Genomic DNA, 15,107 nt, shown 5'->3' with positions numbered 1-15,107 from the left:
TAGATGCAAAAATTCTTATCAAAATTCTAGCAATCAGAATCCAACAACACATTAAAAAGATCATACACCATGACCAAGTGGGCTTTATCCCAGGGATGCAAGGATTCTTCAATATCCACAAATCGATCAATGTAATACTCCACATTAACAAATTGAAAAATAAAAACCATATGATTATCTCAATAGATGCAGAGAAAGCCTTTGACAAAATTCAACATCCATTTATGATAAAAACTCTCCAGAAAGCAGGAATAGAAGGAACATACCTCAACATAATAAAAGCTATATATGACAAATGCACAGCAAACATTATCCTCAATGGTGAAAAATTGAAAGCATTTCCTCTAAAGTCAGGAACAAGACAAGGGTGCCCACTTTCACCATTACTATTCAACATAGTTTTGGAAGTTTTGGCCACAGCAATCAGAGCAGAAAAAGAAATAGAAGGAATCCAAATTGGAAAAGAAGAAGTAAAACTCTCACTATTTGCAGATGACATGATCCTCTACATAGAAAACCCTAAAGACTCCACCAGAAAATTACTAGAACTAATCAATGATTATAGCAAAGTTGCAGGATATAAAATCAACACACAGAAATCCCTTGCATTCCTATACACTAATAATGAGAAAACAGAAAGAGAAATTAAGGAAACAATTCCATTCACCATTGCAATGGAAAGAATAAAATACTTAGGAATATATGTACCTAAAGAAACTAAAGACCTATATATAGAAAACTATAAAACACTGGTGAAAGAAATCAAAGAGGGCACTAATAGATGGAGAAATATACCATGTTCACTGATGTTTTCTTGAAAGCCTAGAACAGTGCCTGACACATGGCTGATGGTAGAAGTTTTTGAATAAATTATAGAACATAAAATAGTAGAATATTTCAGAATATAAAACAAGAAAGATTGTAGAGATTCAGTATCCATTTATTATGAACTCTAGAAGTAGGAGGAGAAGCCACAACAGTAATTAAGAAAGGGTAGTATTAGCACAGGATTAGATCAATAGGAATACAGTAGAGAACAAAAATGTAAACCTAGTCTATATTTAGAAATGTAATACATGATAATGGTGGCATTTTAAATCAGTAAAGAAAAAAATGATGGTATTGGGACAGTAGGCTATCATTGGTGAAAAAATAACTTAGAATTAAAATTCCCACCATATACCATATACACAAAATATTTCACGTTGATTAAAATCCTAAAAGAAAATACCACTGGTCTAGCTTCCCATTTTTACCACCCCACTTCATACCCATTTTAAAAAATATAAGAAAGCATCTAAATTTTTTTTGCCACTGATTGACAGTATATTGCTTTGTGTTGATACAAGTTATCAATGGGCCAGTATCTAGGAAGTCTATCATCTCCAGGTATTTCTGCTGATGAAAGTGAAAGTGTTAGTCACTCACTCGTGTCCAACTCTTTGCCACCCTATGGACTATAGTCCACAGGCTCCTCTATCCATGGAATTATCCAGGTAAGAATATTGGAGTGGGTAGCCACTCCTTTCTCCAGGAGATCTTACCAACCCAAGGATGAAACCCACGTCTCCTGCATTGCGGGTGGATTTTTTTGCCATGTGAGCCACCAGGGAAGCCCATTTCTGCTAATGCCACTTATTTTTTTTCTGACATTCATCTATCTTCTCTGGGAACTCATTTTGAACCTCAGTTTTGCTTGGATACTTTAATGTCATTATTGACTTTTGTTAGCACCACTTTTTCTTTTTGCTGACACCAATATATCCATTTAGTCCTATTTGACATTTTATTAGGAGTTGATGAGGTCCTATTATAATTAAATTAAGTGAATTAAAATGATTTAAAGTCCACTTAAATTCAAGTGTAAGTGGATTTTTTTTATAACTGTCCATTAGGTTAAATAATTTGAAAATAACAGAGGAGGAAACAGAAGTGGATATTTGAAACTTAGATTCCAATCTAGAGAAAATTTAAAATGTAAAAATTACCTAAATCTCATCCTAGTTAGGAATCTGGGGCTCTCATTTTATTCATATGTGAATTATATCTATCTGGTTTACAGTAATGCCATTATATTCCCTGGATTGGAAAGATTCCCTGGAGGAGGAAATGGCAACCCACTCCACTATCTTTTCCTGGAGAATCTCATTGACAGAGGAGCCTGGTGGGCTACAGCCCATGGGGTTGCAAAGAATTGGACATGACTGAAGCAACTTAGCATGCATTGCATCAGAATGTTGCATTTCATTTATATCTCTGGACAGCATAGACATATTCTTACAAACTTGATTCTGATTGATGAAGATAATACAAAATAAGGGTAGGGGACGCATGCTATCCTGTATGTGACACCAGTAAATTCACACATTAGTCCATTTGTAGTAATGATTAAGATGCCACTGGCTTCATTGATGTGGGACCAGTGCAGTGTCAATAGGCTTCATGCTAAGAAAACCCCATGTTTGGATTTTAATACTCTTGCATAGCTGTCTAAAATTCTTAATTCTTATCTCTGTTTTGTATTTTGTAAGCGAAGTCAGTGGGATAATGGAGTATGTGCTGGGGCTTGGAGCCTTGGCTCATCTGTGGTCCCACAACCCTCCATCTCCCCATATTACTAAGTAACACCTGATCCCCCAACCCCAGTGCTCACAGCCAGCCCACCAATTGCTGACAAGCACTGAGACCCTGAGTGTGGGGATGGTCAAGATTGAGTATATGTACTGAGTTGGAGGGGAAAACCCCTGGATGCCTGTGAAGGTCTGCTCTAATCCTGTAAGTGTCCCTGTGTCCAAGGGAATGTGACAGTATATGGCAAATAAAGCTACCATGACAGATCTAGAGAATGACTATGGAATAAAGGGAAAACTATTTCCCTGCTTTTGCAACAAAGAGCCCCATATTTCCATTTTGGACTGGGTCCAGCAACTCCATGTAACTGGCCTTGACTCACAATCATTCATGTGTCTACTTAGTTTCAGGTCCCCAGAAATATTCCCTAATCAGTGCATAGCAGGGATCACCAACTTATTCTCTGGTGTAGGATCAGAGAGTAAAATAGTTTAGACTTTGTGAGTCATATGGTCTCTGTTGCAACTATTTAACTCTGCAACCATATCAGGAGATGGCAAGAGTGAACGTCGACATTCTAGGAAGCAGCAAACTAAAATGGATGGAGTGGGTGAATTTAACTCAGATGACCATTATATCTACTACTGTGGGTAGGAATCCCTGAGAAGAAATGGAGTAGCCTGCATTGTCAACAAAAGAGTCCAAAATGCAATATTTGGATACAATCTCAAAACGACAGAATGATCTCTGTTCGTTTCCAAGGCAAACCATTCAATATCACAGTAATCCAAATCTATGCCCCAACCAGTAACACTGAAGAAGCTGAAGTTGAATGGTTCTATGAAGACCTACAAGACCTTTTAGAACTAACACCCAAAAAAGATGTCCTTTTCATTATAGGGGACTGGAATGCAAAAGTAGGAAGTCAAGAAACACCTGGAGTAACAGGCAAATTTGGCCTTGGACTACAGAAAGAAGCAGGGCAAAGGCTAATAGAGTTTTGCCAAGAGAACGCACTGGTCATAGCAAACACCCTCTTCCAACAACACAAGAGAAGACTCTACACATGGACATCACCAGATGGTCAACAGTGAAATCAGATTGATTATTTTCTTTGCAGCCAAAGATGGAGAAGCTCTATACAGTCAGCAAAAACAAGACCAGGAGCTGACTGTGGCTCAGATCATGAACTCCTTATTGTCAAATTCAGACTTAAATTGAAGAAACTAGGGAAACCACTTGGCCAGTCAGGTATGACCTAAATCAAATCCCTTATGATTATACAGTGGAAGTGAGAAAGATTAAGGGACTAGATCTGATGGATACAGTGCCTGATGAACTGTAGATGGAGGTTCATGACATTGTACAGCAGACAGGGATCAAGATCATCCCCATGGAAAAGAAATGCAAAAAGCAAAATGGCTGTCTGGGGAAGCCTAACAAATAGCTGTGAAAAGAAGAGAAGCAAAAAGCAAAGGAGAAAAGGAAAGATATAAGCACCTGAATGCAGAGTTCCAAAGAATAGCAAGGTGAGATAAGAAAGCCTTCCTCAGCGATCAATGCAAAGAAATAGAGGAAAACAACAGAATGGGAAAGACTAGAGATCTCTCCAAGAAAATTAGAGATACCAAGGGAACATTTCATGCAAAGATGGGCTCGATAAAGGACAGAAATGGTATGGGCCTAAAAAAAGAATAGGTGGCAAGAATACACAGAACTGTACAAAAAAGATCTTCACGACCAAGATAATCATGATAGTGTGATCACTCACCCAGGGCCAGACATCCTGGAATGTGAAGTCAAGTGGGCCTTAGAAAGCATCACTACGAACAAAGCTAGTGGAGGTGATGGAATTCCAGTGGAGCTATTTCAAATCCTGAATGACGATGCTATGAAAGTGCTGCACTCAATATGCCAGCAAATGTGGAAAACTCAGCAGTGGCCACAGGACTGGAAAAGGTCAGTTTTCATTCCAATCCCAAAGAAAGGCAATGCCAAAGAATGCTCAAACTACTGCACAATTGCACTCATCTCACACGTTGGTAAAGTAATGCTCAAAATTCTCCAAGCCAGGCTTCAGCAATACGTGAATCGTGAACTTCCAGATGTTCAAGCTGGTTTTGGAAAAGGCAGAGGAACCAGAGATCAAATTGCCAACATCTGCTGGATCATGGAAAAAGGAAGAGTTCCAGAAAAACATCTATTTCTACTTTACTGACTATGCCAAAGCCTTTGACTGTGTGGATCACGATAAACTGTGGAAAATTCTGAAAGAGATGGGAATACCAGACCACCTGACCTGCCTCTTGAGAAACCTATTGGCAGGTCAGGAAGCAACAGTTAGAACTGGACATGGGACAATAGACTGGTTCCAAATAGGAAAAGGAGTACGTCAAGCCTGTATATTGTCACCCTGCTTATATACCTTATACGCAGAGTACATCATGAGAAATGCTGGGCTGGAAGAAGCACAAGCTGGAATCAAGATTGCTGGGAGAAATATCAATAACCTCAGATATGCAAATGACACCACCCTTATGGCAGAAAGTGAAGAGGAACTAAAAAGTCTCTTGATGAAGGTGAAAGTGGAGAGTGAAAAAGTTGGCTTAACGCTCAACATTCAGAAAACTAAGATCATGACATCTGGTCCCATAACTTCATGGGAAATAGATGGGGAAACAGTGGAAACCATGTCTAACTTGATTTTTGGGGGCTCCAAAATCACTGCAGATGGTGACTGCAGCCATGAAATTAAAAGACGCTTACTCCTTGGAAGGAAAGTTATGACCAACCTAGATAACATATTCAAAAGCAGAGACATTTCTTTGCCAACAAAGGTCTGTCTAGTCAAAACTATGGTTTTTCCCATAGTCACGTATGGATGTGAGAGTTGGACTGTGAAGAAAGCTGAGCGCCGAAGAATTGGTGCTTTTGAATTGTGGTGTTGGAGAAGACTCTTGAGAGTCACTTGGATTGCAAGGAGACCCAACCAGTCCATTCTAAAGGAGATCAGTCCTGGGTGTTCATTGGAAGGACTGATGCTAAAGTTGAAACTCCAATACTTTGGCCACCTCATGCAAAGAGTTGACTCATTGGAAAAGACTCTGATGCTGGGAGGGATCAGGGGCAGGAGGAGAAAGGGACAACAGAGGATGAGATGGCTGGATGGCATCACCGACTTGATGGACTTAAGTTTGGGTAAACTCCGGGAGTTGGTGATGGACAGGGAGGCCTGCCGTGCTGCGATTCATGGGGTCTCAAAGACTCGGACATGACTGAGCAACTGAACTGAACTGAACTGAACCATATCATGAAGACAGACATTGACAATATATACTTTTTTGTATATTATATATATATATTATTTATTATATATATAATATTTATTATATTATATATTTATATATATAATATATTATATATTATATTTATATATTATAATATATATTAAATATATTAAATATATATATATAATGTATATTATATATATAAATATATATTATTTATTCTCCTGCAATGCGGGAGACCTGGGTTTGATTCCTGTGTTGGGAAGATCTCCTGGAGAAAGAAATGGCAACCCACTCTAGTATTCTTGCCTGGAGAATCCCAGGGCTGGAGGAGCATGGTAGGCTACAGTCCATGGGGTCACAAAGAGTCGGACATGACTGAGCGACTTCACTTTCACTTTCACTTATTTATTTTTGGCTTTGCTGCTTCTTTATTGCTGCCCATCAGCTTTTTATAGTTTCGATGAGTGGGGGCTACTCTCGAGTTGACACGTGCAGACTTCTCCTTGCAGTAGATTCTCCTGTTGCAGAGCAGTTTCTAGGCATTGAGCCTCAGTAGTTGTAGTGCAAGTGTGCAGTTGCCTCGCATCAGGTGAAATCCTAGTTCCTGGACCAGGGATCAAACCTGTGTCCCCTCCATTGGCAGGCAGACTCTCAACCACCAGACCACCAGGGAAGTCCCTATGTATAATTAAATACTTATAAGTGAATGAGCATGGACTATGTTCTGATAAAACTTTATTTAAAAACATTGCAATTTGGGTTTATATAATTTTCACCTGTCACTAATATTATTTTCCTATTTTTTTTCAGCCATTAAAAGATGTAAAAGTATTCTTAGCTCACAGGCTTTACACAAATAGTCAGAAGCCTGGGTTTGGCACATGATCTATAGTTTGCTGTCTCTAGTTAAGTGAATATGTGTGGAAGCAAGTCTTTCGGAAGCCAGGGCTATATGAATGCTGGCCACAAGGCAGGCGAGATATTTTAGAGACCCCACTTATTTTAGACATTGAAATTTGACAAATTCCATTTGTAATTTCAGTGAATTTGTAAAGATATTTTTTTCTTATATTGAATGGCTTAGCAGGATTCCATCAGAATAGTTTTTTTTTTTTTTAAGATAATCTATTAAAAGTTTAAGCAAATATTCCAGACTCATCTTCTTTTATCTCCATTTTTAGTATCTCTACCATCTCTTTACTTTTTTCCCCCATTGCTATTATTTCCCGCCATAGATATCCCTTTTTAATTCTGCCTCTGTCCTCTGTGTTTATGAGGCACCATCTGTTTGTCTCTAGGTCTGAGTACATGACCATTCTTTCTAACCTAAGTCCTTCCTGCTAACTACGTATGTAATCTGGAGGGATGAGGTGCAGAGGGAGATGGAAGGCAAGTTCAGGAGAGAGGGGACACGTATGAATGGGCTGATTCATGCTGATGTATAGCAAAGACCATCACAATATTGTAAAGCAATTGTCCTCCATTTAAAATAAATAAGTAAAAATTTAAAATATTTCTGTTCTTTCATTTTTAATGCTTATTTACTTATTTTATTTATGTATTTGGCTGTGTTGAGTCTCAGTTGTGCCATGCAGGATCTTTTGCTGTGGCATGCTCAGGCTCTGTAGCCTTGTGGGCTCAGTTGCCCTGTGGCATGTGGCATCCCAGTTCCCTGACCAGGTATCCAGCCTGACTCCCATGCTTGGAAGGAGAATTCTTAACCACTGGACCACCAGGAAAATCCCACTGCTTAAGTAATCTTGAGTAGATCATTTAACCTCCCTGAGCCACTGCATTCTGTGCTGGTTAGAGTAAGTAGTTCTAGGACCACCACAGACAAACACAGGATCTCAGTAGTTTCACATAGAGGATGTTTACTTCAGCTTCTCATAAAGCCCGATGTGGGTTGACTGACCTCCCTTCATCTTGAAACTACATCATCTGGTGAGTAAGAGAGGGATGGAGAAGGCTTACTTCTACTAACAAGTCAATTAATCAGTTACATGGCCTCAACCTAAATGCATACAAGGCTGAGGAGTAAAAGAGAATCTACGCTTATGGTTTTGTTGAGCACTAAAATGATATGTAAAATGATCCCTTAAAACAGGGATTGGCTAACAATTTCTCTAAAGAAACAGATAGTAAATATTTTAGGTGTTGTGGATAATATGGCCTCTGTTAAAACCACTCAAATCTATCATTGCCGTGTTGAGAGAAGTTGTTGCTGCTACTGCTACTGCTGCTAAGTCGCTTCAGTTGTGTCCGACTCTGTGCGACCCCATAGACGGCAGCACAACAGGCTCCGCCGTCCCTGGAATTTTCCAGGCAAGAACACTGGAGTGGGTTGCCATTTCCTTCTCCAATGCATGAAAGTGAAAAGTGAAAGTGAAGTTGCTCAGTCGTGTCCGACTCCCAGCAATCCCATGGACTGCAGCCCACCAGGCTCCTGGAGTGGGTTGCCATTGCCTTCTCCAGAGAGAAGTTGTAGACAATACTGAATGGATGAACATAGTTGTATTCCAATAAAACTATATTTTCATTATCAGGAGACAGGCCAGATTTGGGCCACAGGCCATAGTTTGCTGATCCCCTTCTTAGAGCATGACTAACATAACGATTCTCATTTTCCATCACCTCAGATACTCAGGGAAATTTGGGCAATGGTTCCTCACTACCTCAATGTTCTTTAAGCTGACTCATGATAACTATAGATAGTTCTGAATAACCAAATAAGAATGAGATCAGATGATCACTGATTTCTTCCCTTTGGAATTTCCATTAGCCTCTCTCCTTTCCTCTTGATATATTATTTGAAGATTGAAGCTACACTACAGTGAAATCACAGTACTCTGCTCAAAGAAAGAAAGAAAGGGAAATATCATGTAGATTTGCATAATCATATAGATTAAGAAGTCTGTACTGAGTCCCGAGAGCATACAGGCATCAATGCAGTTCAGTTCAGTTGCTCAATTGTGTCCGACTCTCTGCAACCCCATAGACTGTAGCATGCCAGGCTTCCCTGTCTATCACCAACTCCAGAAGCCTACTCAAACTTATGTCCGTTGCGTTGGTGATGCCAACCAACCTTCTCATCCTCTGTCGTCCCCTTCTCCTCCTGTCTTCAATCTTTCCCAGCATTAGGGTCTTTTCCAATGAGTCGGTTCTTTGAATCAGGTGGCCAAAGTATTGGAGTTTTATCTTCAGCATCAGTCCTTCCAATGAATATTCAGGACTGATTTCCTTTAGGATGGACTGGTTGGATCTCCTTGCAGTCCAAGGGACCCTCAAGTGTCTTCTCCAACACCACAATTCAAAAGCATCAGTTCTTCGGCACTCATCTTTCTTTATAGTTCAGCTCTCACATCCATACATGACTACTGGAAAAACCATAGTTTTGACTAGATGGATCTTTGTTGGTAAACTAATGTCTCTGCTTTTTTATTTGTTGTCTAGGTTAATCATAGCTTTTCTTCCAAGGAGCAAGTGTCTTTTAATTTCATGGCTGCAGTCACCATCTGCTGTGATTTTGGAGCTTAAGAAAAAAGTCTCTCACTATTTCCATTCTTTCCCCATCTATTTGCCATGAAGTGTTGGGGCCAGATGCCATGATCTTAGTTTTCTGAATGTTGAGCTTTAAGCCAACTTTTTCACTCTCCTCTTTCACTTTCATCAAGAGGCTCTTTAGTTCTTTTTCACTTTCTGCCATAGAGTGGTGCCATCTGCATATCTGAGGTTATTGATATTTCTCCTGGCAATCTTGATTCCAAATGTGCTTCATCAAGCTTGGTGTTTTTCATGATGTACTCTTCATAAAAGTTAAATAAGCAGGGTGACAATATACAGCCTTGACGTACTCCTTTTCCTATTTGGAACCAGTCTGTTGTTCCATGTCCAATTCTAACTGTTGCTTCTTGACCTGCATACAGATTTCTCAGGAGACAGGTAAGGTGGTCTGGTATTCCCATCTCTTTCAGAATTTTCCACAGTTTATTGTGATCCACACAGTCAAAGGCTTTGGCATAGTCAATAAAGAAAATTAGATGTTTTTCTGGAACTCTCTTGCTTTTTTGATGATCCAGCAGATGTTGGCAATTTGATCTCTAGTTCCTCTGCTTTCTCTAAATCCAGCTTGAACATCTGGAAGTTCATGGTTCAAGTACTGTTGAAGCCTGGCTTGGAGAATTTTGAGCATTACTTGTTAATGTGTGAGATGAGTACAATTGTGCAGTAGTCTGAACATTGCTTGGCATTGCCTTTCTTTGGGATTGGAATGAAAACTGACCTTTTCCAGTCCTGTGGCCACTGCTGAGTACATCTTGTGTAATTCTGCTACAGGAGTGTATGCATTTATATTTCCCACAAAAACCTTATCTTTTGGCATCTACCCAGTCAAAAAATATATGAGTCACCCTAGACTCCTCCCTGAAAATCAGCTTTCACATCCAATCAGATGCCAAGATCTAAAGAACTAACCTCCTTAGTATCTCCTAAAAACATCTGTGATCTCCAACTCTACTGCAACTGCTTTACCTCAGGACCCCATTATGTCTTGGCTCAATTCAATATCCTTGTAGTCTCTCTTCCTCAGAGTCTCCCCTTACCTGTTCATTCTTTAAACTGCTAAAATGATTTTATTGAAATTCAAACCCAGCTATGAAACTCTCTTGCTTAGAAATCATCCATTGGTTTCTTAGAATAGTCAGATGAAAGACCAAACTCCTTAATATGGCATTAGAGCCCTTCATGATTTGTCCCCTGAAACATCCAGTATCTCACAGCTTGAACCCACTTGCTGTCGTCATATACTCTGCTCTACAGCCATAATGAACCTTTTGCAGTTTGCACTTTTCCTCTTCCCATCCTCATTTGTTTTCCTACCACCTCTACTTTCCCTGGTGGCTCAGCTAGTAAAGAATCTGCCCTCACTTTGGGAGACCTGGATTTGATCCCTGGGTTAGGAAGATCCCCTGGAGAAGGGAAAGGCTACTCACTCCACTATTCTGGCCTGAAAATTCCATAGACTGTATAGTCCATGGGGTTGCAAAGAGTCGGACACGACTGAGCAACTTTCACTTTCACTCACTTTCAACAAGATTCAACTCAGCCATCAATTACCTGCTTGCAGAAGCTTTTCCTAATTGTATCCTAATTGTGTCTCTAAAGTAGAGGTTCACCTTTTACGTCTTGTGTCCACTTCTCATGATGCTTATCGCTGTACTATGCTGTACTGACACACAATCCTTGGATTGCTGATTTATTCCCTCATTCACCATCCCTCTTCCCACTTCAAGTCTGTAATCACCCAGAGAAGAGGGACAATGGCTTCCTCATCTTATTCGTATCATACTGCTTACCAAGGTATCCACAATTTAGTATACACTTAGCAAATACTTGTAGAATAAATTAGTAGAGAAGGCAATGGCACCCCACTCCAGTATTCTTCCCTGGAAAATCCCACGGACGGAGGAGCCTGGTGGGCTGCAGTCCATGGGGTCGCTGAGGGTCGGACACAACTGAGCGACTTCACTTTCATTTTTCACTTTCATGCACTGGAGAAGGAAATGGCAACCCACTCCAGTGTTGTTGCCTGGAGAATCCCAGGGACAGGGGAGCCTGGTAGGTTGCGGTCTATGGGTCACACAGAGTCGGACACAACTGAAGCGACTTAGCAGCAGCAGCAGCAGTAGAATAAATTAATGCAGAAAAAATAGTTTATTTTCTTGCTTGATTGTATAACAAATTGTACTTCTAGTGGATTTAAAACTTTGGGTGGTCAAGGTTCAGAAACATGTATTTCAGAAACATTTATAAGTAAAGGAGTCATACACATCAGTTGGCTTTATCCTTATAATGTTTATGAGAGGGTACATCATATAAATTTGGTTTGCTGCCTTTATACAAAGTGAAACAAAAATAAAATACAACACAATGAGACAAAACCATGATAATGACATACCTGTGTTTCTATTGGAGCCAGGGTCATATCCATGTTTTTAATTGCAGTTATATTGTCTAGTAGGAAGAACATTGAAAGTGAATTGAGATTTAGTAGCCCCAAGGACAGACATTTCATGAGAAATCAAGCCTGACATTGAACACCAGTCTTTCATACTTCAAAAGCAACTGAGTCCTATGTGGGTATTAATTTGAATTGCATTACTGAGTTCATGTGTCATAATAATAAATAACTTACACTCATATAACAATATTTATGCCTCTTAACAATTCCTATAAAAATATTGCAAGGGTGAAAGTATAAAGCATGTTATAATTTGAACACCTTAAGTAAAAAAAAGCTCTGTAAAACACATTTTCGATATCATCAGATATTTTAGATTATAGACTAAGTAATGTCTGCTTTTCAAAAAACATGATGAGCTGGAAGAGAAATGGTAACATGAATATTTTGCAGGAAAATAATTGTGGAGTTCAGTGATAAAATTAGCAAGTATTTGAGGGCAGTGTAAGTGTTACTAAGCCAAAAGTGTATTGCACTTTTTGTACTTTGCAGAAAGTTAAGTACAATAAACTTTATTTTAAAGAGATTGTATTTAATCTCTTATTATTGTAAGATTGTTAATATTTCATTAACATTGATAATAAGAATAAAACATAATAAGACTTAAATTAGGAAATGTGCACAATCCTGAGAACCAAAAAGACTGCGGTTTTTCTGAAGGGTGATGTTAGAACCTCTGCTAGGCGAGAAAAAAAATGTGAATATAATTAAAATTGTGGGAAAAAAAAACCCAGAAAACTGCTATAGGGAACAATCCATTACTGACAAAAGATTATATCTGCTGTTACTCCATGATTTTACCATTTATGTTTAAATTGACTTTTTCTTTTTGCTATTTGGGGATTAATTTAAATCCTTAAAAAAGAAATCAAAGTTCACTATAAATACAAGTAGATTCTTAGATCCTAGAAAATGTTCTATACAAATTTACTTCGTTTTAATGATGAAATTGGAGCATATGATACTTGGGGACAATATCAAATGTTCCCAGTTCCTTGGACTGTATAGAAAATTAAAAATGGAACTGCCTTAATTATGCTTCCATATTGTAAGGATCCTTTTATTTCTTTAGTAGACTCTATATTCTCAGGGTCTGCCAAATGCAGGATCCTTTATAAATGTTAGCTGAATGAAAGGTGACTCAGAATTGCAACTTTCTGAATTGATCATTAAGAGAAATTCTGAGCACTGTATTTTTGCAGTCTTCTGGAGAAATCTAACAAAAAAGTCTAAATTATTTTATCAACTATGCCATGACATGTTTTCATTAAACATTTTTTTATTATTGAATTAAGGGACTTTTTAATGTTTCTCTGTAAAACACAACTATATTTTATGTGTAAAAAACAGACAGTGTAATGGAAAAAATGCACTTAGATTAAACTGATGGGGAATTGGGCTGAAGATGAGCATGATCATATTAATGCTTTTATCATGCTCATTTATTTTAGCCTAAACAACGAACATCTATTGTGTCTTCTCTGGATTTTCATCGAATGAATCACAACCAAGAATATTTTGAAATCAACACATCTACAGGGTGTACAAGCTTTACTTCCAACCCTCCAGTTAGTCCTCTCACCTCTTCTGCAGCAACCACAGAAATCAAGAACAAGGAAACTGGCGATACAGGTAAAGCCGTTCATTTTATGCAGCTATATTTTTGAGTTTTTAAAACCAAAGCCTTTATGAGTTAGAGGAATTAAGAGGAATCTTCATACAAATCTCATTGTGTTTTTTGTTCATGACTTCATGCCAAGACTTTAAAGGCACCATCCAAAATGTGTGGAATAATGTAATCATCAGCATATTTTCAGGTCTGACCTTTAAACAGAACCAAAATCTAACCTTTTAAAACTAGGAATGGTTTTGAAAAGCATGTTGTTATGGTTTCCAAATGTATTATGTCACCTACATGTCACATCAAAAATTTTAGAATAGACTGATATTTAGTAATAATGTGGAAGGACAATGCTGATTTGTTTTATATTGAAAGGTAAAACTTTGAATTTCACAGAGTAAAATGTTCACAAAAAGATGTTTGTTTTATATTGAAAGGTAAAACTTTGAATTTCACAAAGTAAAATGTTTAAGATTTATCTACTTTGAAAAATAGCATTTCGTTGTCCTACTCATAGGTGGTTTTGTTATATGTTATATTTAAGAATCTGCATATAAAGGCATTATCGCATGGTGCATAATGAAGTAGAACAACTTTCTGAGTCAGTTCTGTCACTGATTTGCTAGATACTTTCCGTCAAATTACTTAACTTCTCTGATCTTTGATTTGCTCCTCTGGAAAGGGGAGATAATATCTACTCTTTGGGTAGTTTTAGTAATAAATGAGCTGACTTATGTGAAGCATTTTGGAAACTATGGAACAATATTTTTATTTAGTACTGTCATTATTGTTTAATATTATTTTTTTATTCTTAAATACTATTATTGTATGAAATCTATAGTCATTTTAAGAAAAGAAGAGCCAGCTATACATCTGTACTCATGCTTAAATGGCTGACCTTTTCTTGAATTAAAAGCATGATCTAAATTAATGGATAAATCTACTGTTTATTTTATAAATGATTGCATGCACAAAAAAATTAATCATTATAAAAATGTCAAGTGTTAATAGAACAAAGACTAATACATAACAACCTCACAAACAAATTGCCTGCTGCAAAGCACTTTTAATAAGTGGACCAGTGAATTTATTATTATATAAAAGAGAACCATTTCAAAAGTAGCCTGAACTATAGTTAAAACTTCCTACTTGTTAGGCAGTATATTATGTAATCTAAGTATCAACTTGAGAATCATCAGGAAAAGGTGGTAAAGAGGCTACCTTTGGAGGCAGACAGACTTAGATGATATGAATGGGTTAGCGTTTAACTAGAAAGATCAGTTCAGTTCTGTCGCTCAGTCATGTCTTACTCTTTGTGACCCCATGGACTGCAGCACACCAGGCTTCCATGTCCATCATCAACACCAGGAGCTTGCTCAAACCCATGTCCACCGAGTCGGTGATGCCATCCAACCATCTCACCATAGTATTAATATGTAGAAAGATCACCAAAGTATTAATATGTAGCAAATAGATTCAAGATGAGGTGAGATTGGAGGTAGGAAGCAACAGTGCAATCAGCAATGGAAAATATGAATGGATTTGAGAAACACAAGGAAAGAGTAATCAACAGGTCATGGCAACTAATCAGAGGTGTGATGGTGAG

General features: G+C 38.1%; 1 protein-coding gene across 4 annotated transcripts in view; it reads left to right on the top strand.

Annotated features, from left to right (window-relative positions):
• Window positions 1-15,107, top strand: part of ANKS1B (ankyrin repeat and sterile alpha motif domain containing 1B) — a 1,160,119-nt gene that overhangs the window by 465,226 nt on the left and 679,786 nt on the right. For all 4 annotated transcript variants that reach the window (XM_061417010.1, XM_061417008.1, XM_061417009.1 and 1 more), the window contains exon 12: window positions 13,332-13,512. In XM_061417010.1, the coding sequence (XP_061272994.1) occupies window positions 13,332-13,512 (181 nt within the window). The remainder of the gene's footprint in view (window positions 1-13,331; window positions 13,513-15,107) is intronic.

This window comes from Bos javanicus, chromosome 5 (assembly GCF_032452875.1).
Source record: "Bos javanicus breed banteng chromosome 5, ARS-OSU_banteng_1.0, whole genome shotgun sequence".
NCBI lineage: Eukaryota > Metazoa > Chordata > Mammalia > Artiodactyla > Bovidae > Bos > Bos javanicus.
This window is presented reverse-complemented; position numbering and strand designations above follow the sequence as displayed.